General features: G+C 37.9%; 1 protein-coding gene across 1 annotated transcript in view; it reads right to left on the bottom strand.

Moving 5' to 3' along the window:
• The window catches only part of cttnbp2nlb (CTTNBP2 N-terminal like b), a 26438-nt gene extending 6262 nt beyond the window's left edge, over positions 1–20176 (bottom strand). The window contains exons 1-3 of the mRNA XM_079827958.1: positions 20048–20176; positions 11643–11750; positions 2605–2835 (exon numbers count right to left, since the gene is read on the bottom strand). Coding sequence (XP_079684084.1) covers positions 2605–2835; positions 11643–11750; positions 20048–20053 — 345 coding nt within the window. The 5' untranslated portion in view covers positions 20054–20176. The remainder of the gene's footprint in view (positions 1–2604; positions 2836–11642; positions 11751–20047) is intronic.

The raw sequence follows: 20176 nt of genomic DNA, 5'->3' as shown, positions 1-20176 counted from the left end.
TACAGTTTATTAAAATAAATATATACATACAAAAGAAAAAAGTTAATGGATAATTAAAAATAAATAATACATTTTCATTTTTTGGGTGAACCCGATATGCATTTCTTGTTTTTATGAGTTCGTATAATAAATAGAAAACAAAGAATGTTTGATCAAATTGGTTTGTGTTACAAAGGATCAAACAGAAATCCTTTAATATAAGACTCACCCAACGCACATAAGACAGAGAATAGTTGCGTTTAATTTTGGATTCAGGGTTCATACACATTTCTACCAATAAATTTCCATGAATATTCCAGGACTTTTCCATGACTTTTGAGGCAAATATTCATGACTGAACATTCCATGAAATGTCTAAATACATTAAAGAATAAGAATACAAATCTCAAATCACAGCATATCTAATTAATGACAAGCTGTGTGGTTTAATACAAAAAAATTGTTTATGTAAATACCGCTGATACACCAGTAAGACGGTTAGATAAAATACTGTGTCTGACCCTCAGAACTCCACGCCATGTCATAATTATTGCAATTACGTTATTTCAACTTGTAAAAAGTGTTCATGTCCTCGTAGAGCTCGTAATTACAGCTTTCCCAGCTAACAATTTTTGGCTCCCAGAATGTTATTTTTTAATTTAAAGGTTTGTTTTTGGTTAGCCAATTAAGTTTTCTTAACGGAAATAGAATGTTAGTTTTTGGTTTTTGGAACGTTATTGTAACGTTCCCCTAATGTTATCCTCTAACATTCCCCTATGAAACATTTGGGAGTTTTGAGCCGTCATTCAGTCTGTATTTCACACAGTGCTACGAGTAACAGCTAGGGCTGCTCAGACACAATCACAGAATACGTACAAGAGGTGGTGCATTATTATTTTTATTTTTTTAACTAAAATTAATTAATTATATTCATATATTTAAATAAATTTTAAGTTATCTCATGGCTCCCCAGGAGGATCACTGAACCTAGCGGGCCGTGGCCCCGGTTGAGAACCACGGTTCTAACTTTCCCCTTCCCTCTAACTTTATCCTTTATAACATTTCCCTGATGTTATATTTCTAACATTCCCCCTTCTAATGTTCCCCTAACGTTATATTCTAACATTATCTTAACGTTACCCTCTAATGTTTCCCTAACGTTATATTCTAACATTCCCCTAACGTTACCCTCTAATGTTTCCCCAACGTTATATTCGAATGTTCCTCAACGTAATTCTGTTTCCCTAGCGTTATATTCCAATGTTCCTCAACGTTATCCTCTGTTTCCCTAACTTTATATTCTAATATATCCGTGTTATCCTCTGTTACCCTAATGTTATATTCTAATGTTCCTCAACGTTATCCTCTGTTTCCCTTACTTTATATTCGAATGTTCCTCAACGTAATTCTGTTTCCCTAGCGTTATATTCCAATGTTCCTCAACGTTATCCTCTGTTTCCCTAACTTTATATTCTAATATATCCGTGTTATCCTCTGCTACCCTAATGTTATATTCTAATGTTCCCCTAACGTTCCACTATAACGTTTCCCTAAGGTTATATTCTAACGTTCCCCTAATGTTATCCTCTAACATTATATTCTAAAGTTTCCCTAGCATTATATTCTAATGTTCCCCTAACGTTATCCTCTGTTTCCCTAACGTTATATTCTAATACTGTATATCCCAGTTATCCTCTAACGTTATATTCTAACGTTTCCCCAAACATTATCCTCTAATGTTACCCTAATGTTATATTCTAACGTTCCCCTGTTATATTCTAACATTACCCTCTAATGTTCCCCTAACTTTCCCCTAACACTATCCTGTAACTAGGGCTGTCACTTTACGTCCGAAAATCAACTGCACAATCGATCGGACCAAACAACAAAATGAAAACAGGGAATCGATTTTAACCAAATATGTACACTATTCATTTTAAACGAATAAAAAAAATAGATGTAACAAAACTCACAAACAAGCAGAAAAAGAAAATGAATTCCGAAAGTGCAGTGGGCTTTGCGAAAGCTAAAAAGAAAATTCTCACAAATGATAGGCGCCTATAGTTTTAATCAGCTGCTGCTGGTTGTTTGCCAAAAAAAAAATGGAGGACAACGGCGATCAACCTGTGTGACATGAGAGATGAGTGATAACCCCTAATAACTTGAGGAGTTCGATATGGAAGCACTTCGGGTTTTGGACTGTAGATCAAACTATGAAGAAGGAAAAAGTGGTAAGCTACGCAAACTGTGGGATCGTGAGTTCCCATATCACAGCAGCACTACAACTATGAGGAGGCATATGCAGCTTCATCATCCATATGAATACAAAGACCAAGACCCGACAGAGGTAGGCTAGTCCTTTAGTGAATTTTAAGTTTTATTTTCAACCTCTTTTCATGGTCTACAATCGCCTACGTAGGCGAAATTTGTTTGACATTTCTAAACCGTAAATACTGCCATGTTGAAGCCTGCAGTAATGTTTTTCATCTGTTTCATCTGATTTTTTTCGCAAAAGTTACAGCCGTACCTATAACGTTTCCCTAACTTTATTTTCTAACATTTCCCTAACAGCCTTCACATTAGGAGCCAAGGTATGAAGCTCAGGAAGCTCTCTTTGTCTCTTACCCTTCGATGTCTCCTCTCTGCAGCGGCAAGCTGTTTCATCATTTTCTCCTTCATGTTGGTGCAGTGGGCCATCACTAGCTTCAACACGCCCAGCGGGTTCAAACACACGGGACTCTGCCCTCCATCATCCTCAGTCTGTGACAGCTCGCTGTCCCTCAGCAGTGCTACGAAGGGGTCACGGAGGTCATACTGTCCATATCGCTCCTGTACAAATGCATCTCTCTGTTGTGCCTGAAATAAATGTCAAAGATAAACAGGAAAAGATAGGAATAAGTATCTAGTTTTAATTCGCTGAGGTGTCTTGATGGGCTGAAACACACTGCAAGTTCATAAGACGACTGATTCATATCTTTCATTGTGTTTGCATATAAGCCATGTGTTTTTTTTTATGAGAGACAGAAAGGGAGAGCAGGATGTCTAAACACACTGTGATGGAAATACAGCTGGTCACTATCAGATCCATTTTCACAAAATATAATCGCAGCCCTGACCCCTCCTCTGCGGGCAGGTGTTAAACCTCCCCTGGGCTGAAGGGATGGAGAGGGGGGCTCACGGCACAAAAGGCCCAGCTGTAGGGGGTGTTGTTCACTACTCATTGTGCATGTGTGTGCTTGTGTGAGGGCTGGAATGGGGGGCAGTGTGACTAATTTAGGAGGGATGGGGTGGTCTTACTAAATAGATCAGCAGATGGGAGACATACACACAAACACAGGACGAAGGACTGGAATAGACATGTGGTTTATGTTCTGGGCAACACACATGCTGCATCCTGCTTTATGCTACTCATTTCTTCATGCTGTTCTTCTGTCCACTACACTCTTCTGTTTTCAAATCTTACCTGATTCAAACCTGAGTTGATTGAGAAAATAATTGATTGAAATATGTTTATATTTCTCTCTCTCTCTCTCTCTCTCTCTCTCTCTCTATATATATATATATATATATATATATATATATATATATTTTTTTTTTTTTTTTAATAGAGATTTGCTAATAATGACCTTTATTTACATTTGCTACTAATTTATTCATATTAAAATTATACATTTATATTATTATAAATTATAAATAAAACAATTAAATGATCAAAGTCACAATGAAATGGAAGTAGCAATTAATATGCGGATTATGTATTCCGTATTGTGATCTACATTCTAGTGAAACAGATTATCAATTATTATCAGCAGGACTTGGTTTTATTCATCTGTTGTTCATTGGATGGAGGCAGATCAGAATGTGAGCTTGCAGACGAATTGTAAAGGTAAAAAAAAAAAACACGCACAATGATTTGCTCATAATAAGATCAATAACATGCATTTAGCAAATAGATTTTTCATTTCATGCTGACTTTAACTTTACATGATCATGTAAAAATAGAGGAAACACAATACTGGTCAATTCCAATATATAAAAAATCTCTATATGTTACTGTGAAATACAGGCAAAAAAATCTACTCATCAGGCTAATGTGTACAGTACATGACTCATACGTAATTGGAATTTTCTTGAGCACACCTTTGTGTACTTCTTAAACACACCAACGCAAACAAAACATGTAGACTTTTATCCACTAGATCACAATGCATGTGGGTTGAGAGAGTCATTTTATCCAACCAGACTTCAAGAGACCTCAGCTTCCGCCGTTTGCTGGTTATTATCTGCTGATCATTCAGTCTGGGACTCAAAGTCTTTTAATGACAGAGAATCACAGAGGGTGTGGTGTGTACTGGGTGTGAACATCAATAACAACAATAACCATTAAAATACAGGCTGTTAACACTTTCTGTCTTTGTTCAGCAGAAATTCATACTTTACTGTATGTCTATGATGAAGCTCTGAGAGTGTGTTAAATGTGTCTCAGACCACCAGGTTGGATAGTTTATTTGTTTAACTTCAGCCTTAAGCAATCTATGCTGCGTGCTTACTACTCCACATCATTACAGTAAATTACAGTCCATTTCCAGCCCTGGAGGCCTCAGTCTGTGGCCCTGCTGGCCTCTCAGTGACCTTATCAGAGAGAGAGAGAGAGAGAGAGAGAGACACAACTGAAAGAAACAGATGAGACAGCGGAAGGCAATCTTCACTATTACTAGTGCTCATACTATGGGTTATGGATTTGAACAAACCTCTAATACACCAAATATTAAACTCATCCTGCACTATTTGTGCTACTGACGTGAATGATACTGGAAATTGTGCAGCTTGTGCTTTTACAACAAGCAATGAAGGAGAGAACATGATAGAGAGACGGGTGGAATCACCAGGAACACCTTAGCAACCACAGAGCATTGTCCTGGCAGCCAACATTTTGATATACATTACCATTCAAAAGTCTGAAGTCTCTAGGATTACTTTTCCGAAAGAAAGGACGATGAACAAAAGGGACAGTAAATGCATTCATAATGCTACAAAATTATTTTTCAAATGAATGCTGTTCTATTGAACTTTCCAATGATAAAAAGAATCCTGATTTTTTTTGTTTGTTGTGGTTTCTACAAAAATATTAGGTAGCACAACTGTTTTCAACTGTGATAATAACAAGAAATGTTTCTTATGCACCAAATCAGCATATCAGAATGATTTCTGAAGGATCATGTGACACTGAAGACTGGAGTAATGGCTGCTGTAAAAATTCAGCTTTGCCATCACAGGAATATTTCAAAAATATATTAAAAGAAAATCCACAATCCTTTTGTCTCTCTTCAGATCTAACCCAGCAGACCAGACAAACACCCACTTAAACAATACCAGTCTACCGGGACAGACAGCACGACACACACTAGCGACTGCTTTTCCCACCAGAAATCCAGCTGCTATATTTAGCCATTTCAGTCTCTCAAGACGTTTAGCTACTCATTTCACTGCTTTCTCTGTACATTAAATGTAAATTACTGTGAATACACAAAAATTTGTGCTGTCTAAAAGCTTTTTTTTTTCAGTTTAACGTGTTTTAATGCATCCGTTTTTTCCGTCAGCGTTACTTTATACACTCACCTAAAGGATTATTAGGAACACCATATTAATACTGTGTTTGACCCCCTTTCGCCTTCAGAACTGCCTTAATTCTACGTGGCATTGATTCAACAAGGTGCTGAAAGCATTCTTTAGAAATGTTGGCCCATATTGATAGGATAGCATCTTGGAGTTGATGGAGATTTGTGGGATGCACATCCAGGGCACGAAGCTCCCGTGCCACCACATCCCAAAGATACTCTATTGGATTGAGATCTGGTGACTGTGGGGGCCATTTTAGTACAGTGAACTCATTGTCATGTTCAAGAAACCAATTTGAAATGATTCGAGCTTTGTGACGTGGTGCATTATCCTGCTGGAAGTAGCCATCAGAGGATGGGTACATGGTGGTCATAAAGGGATGGACATGGTCAGAAACAATGCTCAGGTAGGCCGTGGCATTTAAAAGATGCCTAATTGGCACTAAGGGGCCTAAAGTGTGCCAAGAAAACATCCCCCACACCATTACACCACCACTACCAGCCTGCACAGTGGTAACAAGGCATGATGGATCCATGTTCTCATTCTGTTTACGCCAAATTCTGACTCTACCATCTGAATGTCTCAACAGAAATCGAGACTCATCAGACCAGGCAACATTTTTCCAGTCTTCAACTGTCCAATTTTGGTGAGCTTGTGCAAATTGTAGCCTCTTTTTCCTATTTGTAGTGGAGATGAGTGGTACCCGGTGGGGTCTTCTGCTGTTGTAGCCCATCCGCCTCAAGGTTGTGCGTGTTGTGGCTTCACAAATGCTTTGCTGCATACCTCGGTTGTAACGAGTGGTTATTTCAGTCAAAGTTGCTCTTCTATCAGCTTGAATCAGTCGGCCCATTCTCCTCTGACCTCTAGCATCAACAAGGCATTTTCCCCCACAGGACTGCCGCATACTGGATGTTTTTCCCTTTTCACACCATTCTTTGTAAACCCTAGAAATGGTTGTGCATGTAAATCCCAGTAACTGAGCAGATTGTGAAATACTCAGACCGGCCTGTCTGGCACCAACATGAGCATGGCAACAACCATGCCATGCTCAAAATTGCTTAAATCACCTTTCTTTCCCATTCTGACATTCAGTTTGGAGTTCAGGAGATTGTCTTGACCAGGACCACACCCCTAAATGCATTGAAGCAACTTCCATGTGATTGGTTGATTAGATAATTGCATTAATGAGAAATTGAACAGGTGTTTCTAATTATCCTTTAGGTGAGTGTATGATCACGCACTTATTCACGCAAATGCTGTTAAACCATTGAAGTGTGATAAGACAAAAGAGGACGCACTGTCTGTGAATGTCCTGTCTATGCATCACACGACGCACAGAAAGACGCGCGCCAGTATTGCGTGTACAGACAGCACGGCAGAATCAAGTTCTCTTTCGAGCTTGAAAAAACAATGTAATAAGGTAAATATGACATATATTATAATGGGCTTATGTGAAAATTGTTTTAAGTTCACTTAAAATAAAAGTTAAAGCCTAAAGTTTTTTGGAATTGACAGATTTCAATTATACTGTAATGTTTAATGTCTATCAATAAATATATATTAAAAAATATATATACTGATATGCCATTACAACAATTTTTTAAAAATCTTTAAGTCTTTAAGTTTAGTCTACATTAATTTGGAGAGTAACTAAAATAATTACAATATAAAAATATTCAAAACTCACAATTAATTACAGTGTTTCTGTGAGATTAGTACTGAATGTGCAGGACAGAGCTGGAAGCTGTTTGTGCTGTTGCTGTTTTTAATCAAACTCTTGCTGATCTGAGGCGCTTACCGTTGGAGACAGAAAGGAATCAGGAGACTTCCTGGAAGGAAGTTCACACAGAAGGAATCCTGCACTCTTCTAATCAAAACACAGACACACACTCCAGGAGCTTTAGTAGAGTGAAGAACCCCATTGGTTCTCTGTGAGTGTGTGTGTGTGTGTAAATGACACATTTATAACCTAAAACACAGGGTTTGACATCCTCCCTATTAGGACAAAATAAACTGGTTTGTTTAGTCTGTTTGGACTGTGATTTTAACATGGAATTCCCTATTCATGAAATTCCCCTTTCAAAGACCTGTGAACAGACCTGATCATTCTTTATAAGGCTTAGATGATGAAACAGCGAGTGAGTCATATTAACGGCTGGTTTCCCGCTTTAACCGCCAGCCCTCGGGATATTGGCTCCTCCATTACATCAGAATGAGCCATGGGAAAATAACTCAAAAGGAGGAGCAAAAAGTGCGCTGCTGTTTCTGGAGCAATGCAGCTGATCTGGAGGCTTCCAGAACATCTAACGGGATTGATAATCTTCTCCCAGCATGCACTGCTTCACCACTGCCAGGGCATACAGGAGTTTCTGAGAGCACTGAAGTGACACACACACACACACACACACACACACACACACACACACACACATATACATACACACGCACACAACGCAACATTGATGATCAAAGACTCAAGAGCCCCAAGGGCCTCTCATGGTTCCCTCTGTGAATAAAGCCTTTACTGGCCAGGAAGCAAGTCAAATGAAGCTGAAGACACACACACACACACACACACACACACACACACACACACACACACACACACACACACACACACACACACACACACACACACACACACACACACACACACACACACACACACACACACACACACACACACACACACACACACACACACACACACACACACACACACACACACACACACATTTAGCATCTTGCCTGGGGCTGAGCAGTAAAAGAGGCCTAAGCAGCCTAAAAGAGAGAGAGAGATAGAGTCATAAACATCTTACACACCAAGGCTTTGTTCAGACAGGAAGCAAAATCTGATTTCAAAAATCCGCCTCAAATCTGCTTAGTTATTTATAGTCCGAACAGCAAAAAATTGATGAAATATAATGTTTATGAACCCATTTTGAACTACATCCATGTGTTGTTTGAAATCTGAAATGTTTCACTATGTAGTTAATTGTAAATGCGTTGGCGGGTTTTTGACATCGATATTATAGCAACCAAGGCATATGCACCAGATACTACTGACTATAATATCTAACTATTTAATCAAATGTCAAGAAAGAATTTTGTTTTGTGACATAAGGTAAAGTCAGGTCAACCTCAACAATGGGCCAGGGCTGGGCCGGGGCCGGGGCAGCAGGGGGCGGGAGGCGTTCGGTACGACATGAGATTCTTTTTTTAGACTCAAAAATTTCCACAAAAATTTTAAGCAGCACAACTGTTTTCAATATTTATAATGATAATAAATGTTTATTGAGCACCAAATCAGCATATTAGAGTGATTTCTGGAGGAACATGTGACACTGAAGACTGGAGTAATGATGCTGAAAATTCAGCTGCCATCACAGGAATAAATAAAAATTTTAAATATATTAAAACTCAATATATTGCAAACAGTTCTTTTAAATTGTGATAATATTAATTGTTTTTATATTACATATATTTCACAACATTCTTTACCTTCTTTAAAAAAAAAAAAAAAAAAAAAAAAAAAAAAACTTGACCCCAAACTTTTAAACGGTTTAAACGGTGTCGTTTCTGTAAAATATACAAAAACAATTAATGAATAGAGAGTGTCAGAGTTCTGAGAGGTTCCAGTATTTCAGAAAGTCCAAAGCAGTTACAGTTTATATATATGAAGTTATATATATATAAACTTAAAGTATGCATGCATGCAAGTTTTTCATGCACATTTTAAAAATTTTATTCACATATCCATGTTTTTGTACAGTAATTTATGCGATATACGAAAATACACAGAAAACACACATATGGAAACCTGGTTATTGTCTGAACAAATGGTTTTCGATGAGACTGTAAAATTAGGTAATTTTGCGAATGATCCATAAAGACTGAATTTGAAAACCAAATCGGATTTGTGTGCAGTGTAAACAAAGCCAATTCGCATGTATAAGATGTTTGTGAAAGACAGTTAAAACCGTTACCTTACAAAATAGAAATACGTGTGTGTGCTTTATAAAACTATGTAATGTGAATGCACACACACACACATATCACCAAATGCCACTCACTTCCAGATGAATTTAGCTGTTCTCTGTGTCGTTTTCAGTCACAAACTAATTTCAGAGGCCAGTACAAACAGTCAGCAGTTGATAGGCAGGTCACAGTTAGACACCAGAGCCCATCGTCTCATGTTTCCATCTTTCCCACACACACCCCTGAGCTCATGAGAAGCTCAGTTCTCTGTTATTAACACTGTGTCAACTCTTTAACTAAAGCATTAGACACAATAATTACAGGCCTATTAAAACACACATGCTATATATATCCAGAGGGAACACTGCGGACTTCTGTTGTTGTGTGTCGGTTTGAGTCCACATCAAAATGAGTTGCATTTGTTCTAGTTTTGAGGAGTAAAGACTCAATTGAGCACTGCTGATTTAATTTGCATGCTTATCAAAGCATAAAATGAAATGGAAGATGAAGTAATGATAGAGAAATATGGGTTTTGTGCAAACAATTTTCTTTAGTTCACTCAGTTCAGGCGTCAAGAAGTTCCGTTTTTACAGTATAAAAACCATTATGTCTATGGAAAGTCCCCATAAAAAATGGGAAACCCAACATGTGTGTGTGTGTGTACTTGTAAAACTATCTTTCTGAGGACCGGTGAGTTCACCAGCGGAGTAAAGTGAGGACATTTTGGCCGGTCCTCACTTTCTGAGACCCCTTCAAAGGCCTGTTTGAGGGTCAAGAGTCAAGACTTGGTTTTATAAGGTCACGGTTATAATTGGGTTAAAGGTAGGTTTAGGGTAAGGCTTTGGGTTAAGCACTTAAGTCCAAAGTATACACTGTCCGTGAAGTATACCTGGGCCTTTAGTTGTGATTGGTAGGGTTAGGAGTTAGAGAACTGTGTAAATTAATGTCCTCACAAAGATAGCTGTATATCCGTGTGTGTGTGTGTGTGTGTGTGTGGTCCTGGTATTCCCTACATTATGTGGACCAAAAGTCCCCACAAGTATAGTAATATCAGTAAATTCTGACCTTGTGTGGGTATTGTTTTGGTCCCCATTAGGAAACAAGCTTATAAATCATACAGAACGAATGGCAGAAAATAGCAGAACGTTTTCTGTGAGGGGTAGGTTTAGTGAAGGGGGATAGAATATACGGTTTGTACGGTATAAAAATCATTATGTCTATGAAAAGTTCCCATAAAACATGAAAACACAACGTGTGTGTGTATGTGTGTGTGTTTTACAGGAATAGGATTGCCTGCCATTGTTCTCCTCTCTGCCTCTTTCCTGAGTACCCCCTCTGACACACTTCCTGTTGTTTCTGACCACTAGTCCACACCAAACACTGACCATATACTGCCTGTTATATAACCCAAACCTATACACATACAGAGCTGAGAATAGGCCGCATGTTAAAAATACAACATTCTAAATGCGTTCTTCTCTAAGCTTAATATGCTGACACAACTACAAGTAAGCCATGTTAGGTTGCTGTGAACACAGCCCTATGGTGCTATAAAAACACACTCTCGACCAATACAGAGTCAGACACATTGGATCAACCATTTAAATTAATTTTAAAAGTGCTAAAAAGTTTGAAACAGATAGCAATGTGCTAAAATAAACATGCTAGGTAAAACCTGCTTACAACACCAAGCAATATGTTAAAAAACATTTTACATTTATATTTATGCATTCAGTAGACGCTTTTGTCCAAATCGACTTACAAAAGAGGAGAAAAAGCAAACAATAATCATTATATACAATGCCAGGTTTATTACACAACCATATTAGGAAGCAAGCTTGAGAAGACTTTGATTTTCTGCCTGCCAGTTTTAAAGCTTTTAAAGGTATTTTAAACATTCAGAGGCTTTGACAAGCCAACATCATAATTTGCCGTGTCAAACTACTCTAGTTATTTTTCTATTTTCATTTGGTGACGCTAGAGGTGAAACAACAACATGCTTAACAGTGTGTGTGTGTGTGTGTGTGTGTGTGTGTGTGTGTGTGTGTGTGTGTGTGTGCTCTTACCCTGAGTGAGTGTATGACTACATCCTGTGCTTCCAGTTCTCCTTCCAGAATGCTGAGCAGCATCAGAAGTTCAGCTTTACTGAGAGTCTCCACATTCATCCTGCTGCCCTGAAACACACACGCAGATTCATTCAGTATCTGAGTCCTGAAGCAAAACCACTGATTTATTGGAATCACAGGCCTGCCCATACAACTCAACACACAATGTTTTAGCAGGTCATGTATGACACAACTGTACTTAGACCAATGGAACAGGGTCGTACCACACACACAGAGATCAATTTTTCTGGCCTAGAAACGCAATAATGTTCCAATAATGATCAGTGAATCACTCTTGATCTGAAATGACATTTGTGTGAGTGTGGCATTCATGAACATTAAAACACATACAGCAGTGTTCAGCGACTCTGCATTTTGGTCTGGCTCTCTGTCATACCACATAAACACTGGAAGCTATTAGCATATCAGCACAGAGGTCTCCAGTGAACGAGCTCAACTGCAGTCCTGTAACGGATTCCCTCTGTCCACACACACACACACACACACACACACACACACACACACACACACACACACACACACACACACACACACACACACACACACACACACACACACACACACACACACACACACACACACACACACACACACACACACACACACACACACACACACACACACACACACACACACACACACACACACACACACACACACACACTGTTTGAATAATTTCTCTGTTTACTGTAAGTGACATGGACAGATCTGGATTAGGCTGCAGTGTAGCGGATGGTTTCACATTAACCATTAAGGTTTGGCTTGTTCTGTCTGGGTTTATAGTTTCATTAATGATGGAGTGTGTGTGAGCAGAAGGATAGAGGGAAGTCCGCCAAACACCCGAACACAATCTGTGCGGTCGCTGATTTATAAAATATCTGGCTAATTATGTTCATTGTGTTTAATTACTCCCATAACCCACAGCTGAATACCATCATAATCAAAGTCACTTTAAACAGCAGTATTGTTGATTGCTTGATTCTGATTGGTTGACTCATGTTTGAGATGTTATGATATTCATAACGGCACAGCTAGGAAGTACTTCCAGGTTTGACCACATTGCAGCAGCGCATAATTTTGCCACATATTCGTTCTGGATATATATCTTTCTTTACACAAGAGCGTTTTAGGGATACTAATTAAAATGTATTGTGATAAACATGGTTAATGCAACGGTGGTATGAATTACTGAAAATGATTGCACATCTGAAGCTTCACTTTGTGGCTTTATTAGCCTCAATTTTCAATAATTTAATGTCCATCATCAATTATATGGGTTTTTTGTTAAGAAGTCTCCTATGCTCACCAAGTCTGGTGTAATTTAACATTATTATTATTATAATTTTTTTATTCATTTTAAAATGTTATTTATTTCTGGGTGAAAAAGATACATTTTCAGCATCCATACTCTATTACATTACTATTATTATATTATGCTCCTTAATATTTTTGTGGAAATTGTGATTTTTTTTTTTCATGACAAGACACAAGAAAGTTCAAAAGAGAATTTATTTGAATTTTTATTTTTGTTTACATTATAAGTATCATAATATAATTATATTTAATGTCACTTTGGATCCATTTAATATGTTCTTGCTTAATAAAAGTAACCCCAAACTTTTGAATGCGTGTCTGAAATAAATGTTAGTAGGGATTGCTTACTGAGGATGCATAAATCACACATTTATGCATAAAAACTTATCACAAGAACATTCTCAATCAATCCTTAATTCAAGAACCTAGGTGGTTGTCTGTTTTTTCCCTAAGACAATCTAATGAGATCACTTCCTGTTATGATTCAATTTGGCCACATGGCAATGTGTTACTAGGACGACCGCAACAAGTATGTCATTTTTTCCTCCTATTGAATAGAAAGTCACACAGCCTGACCAGACTTAATATAATCCCAGGGCAATGATGTCATCCACACATTACTTACACACACAGTGGATGTGGGACATTTGTAGAACCAGAATGTGTGTGTGTGTGTGTGTGTTAAATCTGGAATGCGTCTTTATGACTCTTGCAGTATTACCACTCGAGGTGATCCAGCCGGAGTGTGTTTGTCTGCTTACACAATGCTTTGATACAGCCATACCTAGTATTTGCGTTAAACCACGGATACAGAAACTCAGTTGTTTGCTTAAGAGTTGCATGTTTATTTTTATGACATCAGTGACTGATGCTTTGATAAATCTCTACACAAAATCGCATGCGAATTGATACACAATTAACCCTTTATTTACATGTATTCAATCTGAATAGGAAACAGACTGCATCATTATTATTCCCGAAAGAATCTTCATCATGCTGCATCCGGTTAAAACACTATCAGTGCAGATCACAAGTGCATCCTGCCTTCATTCATTTCCTCTCAAGAGAACCTGTAAAAACCGCACACTTATATTGTTTGTGTGAGAGTTTGACAAACACAGGTATGACAAGAGAGGATTGAAACACTGAGCTAACAAGCAGAAGTGAACAGACCTTACAAGTATTGAAAGTATAGAGTCATTTCACCCATTTGGATAAGGAAGCACTGTCATCATTTTATTAAAACACAAAAAGGTAATGACTAAAGCATCATGCCCATTCAAACCCATGTGTCCCTTCAGATAAATCGTCATGTAATCGTGCATATAGATCACTCATTCACATGGCAAAATTTGGTCAGAAAAAATATGGTTTTCTGTCTAAAGAAACCTCCTACACTAGGCTGTAAATAACAATGATAAAAATACCACATTTAACCAAGAACTGCATTCCAGAAAAAGGAAACATAACCCTAAACGACAGCAATCAGGAAGAGGAGAGAGAAGTAATTTTAGCTACAATTCGTGACAGCCAAGACTCTGAAAGCAGACTGAAATTTAAGCCATTACTTTATTCACGAGAACCAGAGCAGCCTGATTTGTGAACAAATTATTTAGACCAGTCGTGTGAATTAGATTCAATGAAAAGATTCTGCGCACAACAACGATGAGCCACAGACTGAACTTGATTCAGTTACAAATTAAATACTTCAAGTACACCAATCCTGACCATGTGAAATCAGTAACAGTTGCAGTGGAAAAAACAAGGCTATTTAACAGTATAATGTTTCACCGAGAATAATACAGCTATGAGGGAGCAAGTGAGTGTGTGAGAGAGACATATAAAGAAAGTTACTGGCTCTGTTGACAAAAACAAATGCGCACCAACTTTTCTGCAACATTCACACACAAATTGTGAAGTAACAAATATGATCTCCTGACAGACAACAGATATGAATTGTGCATCATTTAAAGGACAGTTCAACCCCAACATTTTTATGTTTTCCATGCAATTATAATAAATGAGTTATAAGACGGTGCACCCCCATAGACTTGGTCGGCATTACTGGGAACGCCCACAAAAACGTCATATCCACCATATGCCGTGGGGGAAAACAAGCCATTAGAATGAATTCACGTAGACCTTGTTAGACGTTTTATCTTTAATGTTTGTAATGATTACGATTTATTTTTGCTTGGTGCAGTCCCAAAATGTTGCCATGTGGCGTTCTGCACCTCTAGTAAGTTATAAAACCCTGATCTGAAGTTTTATGCTGCCAAATAGACAGACGGAGCCGTTCGTTAATTCCGAAAGCCTGCAATACGTCCATTACAATTAAACATTTGCACTACATGATGCTGGTAATATTGTAAAGATAAAATGAAAGATTTCATGAATTGCAACGGCAAAAATTTTTTGAACAAAATGTCAATAAAGTTGTCACGGGACTCAATTTATCGCTAAAGCAGTTTTTCATGATGAGCGATCACATAGCCTCATAATGCATGAGATTATTAATGTACAAAACATTCAAAAGTCTTCTTTATTTCATGATGGGAAGGGCTGGGCTTATATTTGTGCTTCAAGCTGATAGTCACATTATATGTACGACACTTGTACATTTTCCTGTCAAAATGCATGTTGCTCCCAAAAATATTACACGATATAATAGCTAGGCTACTTCATAAATCACCCAGACTTTTGATGAAGACGGTTGCTATATTAAAAGTAAATAAAAAAACTTTGATATTGTCAGTAATTCTAATAATATTGTTACACTGACATGTCAATTTCATAGCACAAGATGATGATCATTTTAAAATGTTAAATGTATGTAATACATACTTTTAATCCATTAAATTCAGGAACACTGAATTAATGTCTTCATCGAAAGACTGGGTGATTTATGAAGTTGACATGTCATACCTAAATGGGGGTCGGCGGAGCAGCATGTATTTTGATGAGAAAATGACACCTCTGGCCATTGATTCCTTTGGGTCGTTTATCAGTCACAGAGACTGTACGGACAATCTGACCCAATATGGCTCAGTTTTTCTATATATCTTGCTCTGTCGGGCGGCAAAAGTGATTCTACACAGGCTAAATAACCCCATGCATTTCTATTGTGGGGGAATGGACTGCCCCCCCCCCCCCCCCCCCCCCCCCCCGCCACGCCACGCCCCCAGATATGACACGACGCCGACTAAGTCTATTACTTATGAAAGGGAGAAAGTGTAACACCCAATATGGCGTATAAGCCCCGCCTTCTAAATCAAAGAGCCAATTGTTGATTAGTAAAATCAACACGTTGGTACAGTTGCTGTTAGAATCTCTGGCTGCTATAGAAACAGGCAGTGTTCTGAGATGCGCGCTTAGGACTGCGCATGCGCATCAGCTTTTTCAGGCTGAAAAAAAAATTGTTTTGTCATGATTCGAGCGTTTAGAAACAAAATGTATGAGACAGTTGTTGTCATATTTCATTGGTGAAATTTATTCGTAAGTTTTGGAGAATTTGATGTTTCCCCATTCAAAGAGATAGGAGCTGCACTTGCATGCCTGAGAGGCGTTTCAAAGATGGCCGCCGAGTGAAATGACTTATCTTAAAGGGACTTTGGTGCAATCAAAGTTACCATTGCGCACCGGAATTTCATTTTTGAATTCAAATCCAGCCATTTCAGTAGGAATCCATGTGATTGGGAGTTTCGAGTGAGGCCGGAAAATTTCCCTATTTAGATTTCAAAACTAGTTCAAGTTGGTTGAAGTTGGCGGCTTGGTTTAAAAGTGACTTCTGTTTGATCTGTTCTTCAAGCATTTCTACACTATTCACAATGGAAAATTGACTTTTTTTTGCTAATGTGATCGATTGTACCTTAAAAGTTTAAAATGTAAAAAATACCACAAAAGCATGATAAAGGTGATCAATTGTGAGGTAAAGACTCATTGTAACCCATTACTTTATTCTCAAGAAATAGATCTGTCTGATTCATGAAGTAATCATTTGGACCAGTTGTGTGAGCTATGAAAAGATATGACTAAAAAAAGTTTGGACCATTTTCAAGATACTTTGATGATTCTTTTGTTTCTTTTTAATGCTTGAAAACTCCACTGTCATTGCTATAATTCCTTGGAAAAGAGGTGATGAAGACTAGCACATCTTTAAAATGTCTCCTTTTATGTTCCACAGAGGAAAGAAGACATAATGATAAGTAGTTATTGACAGAATTATTGTTTTTGGTTGAACTATTCCTTTATGTAAGAGGTAGGAAGACAGACCTTTTGTCTTCTCTCATCTCACTGACAACTCACTAAACCTCAGACTTAACCCACAGCTGCTGAGGGCAAGCCTTAAAAGAAACATCAGACCACAGCCTAATGTCAGCTTGCTAAATGAATCATTATTCGTAATGAGGGAGCGGGACATGTGTCAGATGGGAGTGTGGTTCACGGCACCGCTCTGAAGCTCAAACCCCACATTAAACCTGCACAAGCCCAATAAAACCATTATCTGGGGGGAAAAAACCCCCAAAATCTACACAGCCACAGAGAGTGTGAGAGCGGGAAATAGAGAAACACTATATGGATTACAGAGACCGAAAGGAATTCCAGGAATTCACACCCCACACACACATTAATCAAATATTAACTGAAAGACACTCCAGACGGGACTGTAACACATACTAATAAATCCCCACTATATTAACAGTTGATCCAGAATCTGCTTCTCCCTGTCACCGATACATCTTATTAACGACTTGCTAATGCAAAACTCTGATTCTGAAGCAGTAACAAAATAACACCATGTGAAATGATTTCAGATGGGGAACTATTGTGTAAGCAGCATGCAGTGATTTGGCATGTTAACCTGACCCGTTCACCCTGCTCTAATGAGGTCACTATATCCTAAACCCTAAACTCAACCCTTTCCCCAGGCTAAGGAGTCAAGCTGGACTGAAACGCTTTGATTTTCACTCAGCGTAACTTCCTCGCTGCTGCAGATTTGCGGTTCTGAACTAAATTTGTATAGCGTGGGACTCAAACAAACCACCCAGTGATTACTAAGGTGACAAACCACGGCTTCAGACTTCATTGACATCATTGCTTAAGAGATATTTTCAGCTTCGCTTCATTTGCTGAGATTTTTTACTTATACAGCTACTGAAGACCAAAATCCTCACAAACTGAAACTGAAGGAAAACTGTCCATTAACTGTCCATTAACATTAGGCCTACAGGAGAATCTGCAAAACGAGGCGCGCTCTTCTTTGGTGTAATTACGTCCTGACCCAAGAGAATGTCTTCATCCCAGCTCTGAAGTGACTGATTCTGACATGCCAGTCAAAACAGAGCATTTCACCGCATACAGGCTAGACCACATTTTTGCCCTTCACCCATTGACAAGCACTCACATCTCTGCTCTCTAAAATCCCTGCTTGCTTGACTCAAAAGAACACAAATGATACACCGAGAGATCACATTCAGAGTAACATTTCACAAAAAGTGTCCAAATGTATTTGATTGCTACAAATTATTACAAACATCACATTTAAAGAGATGTTCTTAGTATACTGGGACAGAAAAAGTAACCAAACATGAAAGAATAAAGTTAAGAATCAAGGACAAACACTATCAGATACAGAAATAATGAATCAAATATTTATTTTTTAATATTTCAAATTGTGTTAAATGCAGTTGCATTTAGTTTTTCTGGTGTTCAGGCATTTATAATTACTTAAATGAGTCAAATTATCTAAAAAGCACAAACAAGTTCTTCACAATTGTGAAATAACAGAATAGTGACTGACATTTTCAAAACAACTGCTTAAAATGTAATGATTAAACATTAAATGTTGAAAAAAACATAAAAGTCACTATAGTCAGTGAGCTTGTTGAACTCATACCAGGTGAAATATGGAACGAGGAGGAATATTGAGAAACAAGTTTATAAATGTTTTCATAAATATCTGACGGTGTGAAATCTTAAACATAATACGTATATTTAAAAAAATAACATGTATCTAGTTATAGGCCTACACATATACATTTAGCTATTTATGATCTGAGGACACAGTATAGTCATCGTTTTAATTAAATAAAGAGAAAAACAATAAAATGATCACTAGAATATTTTTTAATAGCTACAAATGCACCATTAATTTCAATGTGGAAATATAGCCCTTACAAAAAATACTGCAGTTTTTACTTGTAGAAAAATGCAGGTTTTTGGACACGAAAAAAATGCAATATTGCAGTTTTACTGCAGTTTTACTTCAATGTACTGCATTTATATTGCATCTATACTTCATCTATACTGCAAATCTACAGTTGTACTTCATTATACTGCAATTTTACTTCAATGTACTGCAGTTATTTTTTGTAAGGGGCTGTTTTGGAAAATAATGGCAGGTGAGGTTTTGTCCCATGTCTCAACAATCAGTGTGTGTGGTCAATCTTTATAAGCTGTGTGATTAGGAATAAGAGTCATAAATCCAAGCACTGTTCAGCAAAAAAACACTGCTTCGGTGGATATCAGATTTCCTACGGGAAACAAAGCTTTCCTTTCAGGGTTTAAAAAAATCACCCTGGACATATGGACCATTTCACACACTGAACAAGCAATCACTGCACTTCTCAAACATTTGAAGCACCAACGATCAGACGTGTGACATCAGACTGGGACAAAGAGAAACATGGACAAAAGACTTTTTGTAACATTGTGTTACTTAGCATTTAATGGACGTACTATAAAGCTCATACAACTACTTCTCTAATTATATCCAAATTCATAAAAAGAAACAAATCTGCGTGAGACCGTATTACGGGCACGAGTTTGGAGTGTCCACTGTGTGGAGCAGAAATAATGTTTATCATTTAAAACCGATGTTCATACGTCATAATGATAGCGAGATAATGTATTGAAAATCTATCCTGGGATCTGAGACTCACTCATCCACACCAGCAAGCTCTAAAGATCGCATTCACGCCCTCTATAGTTTCCCCGACAATTCATAATTCCAGAAATATTAATTTGATTACCTTCATATGTGTTTTTGTTCGCTCATCGGTCCTCGCGATCACAATTATCCCAGTTTAAAGAGTTATATCTCACTTTCACTGCTGGCCGTGTTACTGTCCCGGCCGAAAATATGGACCGCTGTCACTGAC

Source organism: Gobio gobio, assembly GCF_949357685.1.
Source record: "Gobio gobio genome assembly, chromosome: 10".
NCBI classification, from domain to species: Eukaryota; Metazoa; Chordata; class Actinopteri; order Cypriniformes; family Gobionidae; genus Gobio; species Gobio gobio.
The sequence above is the reverse complement of the archived record's forward strand: the minus strand, read 5'-3'. Positions and strand labels throughout refer to the sequence as shown.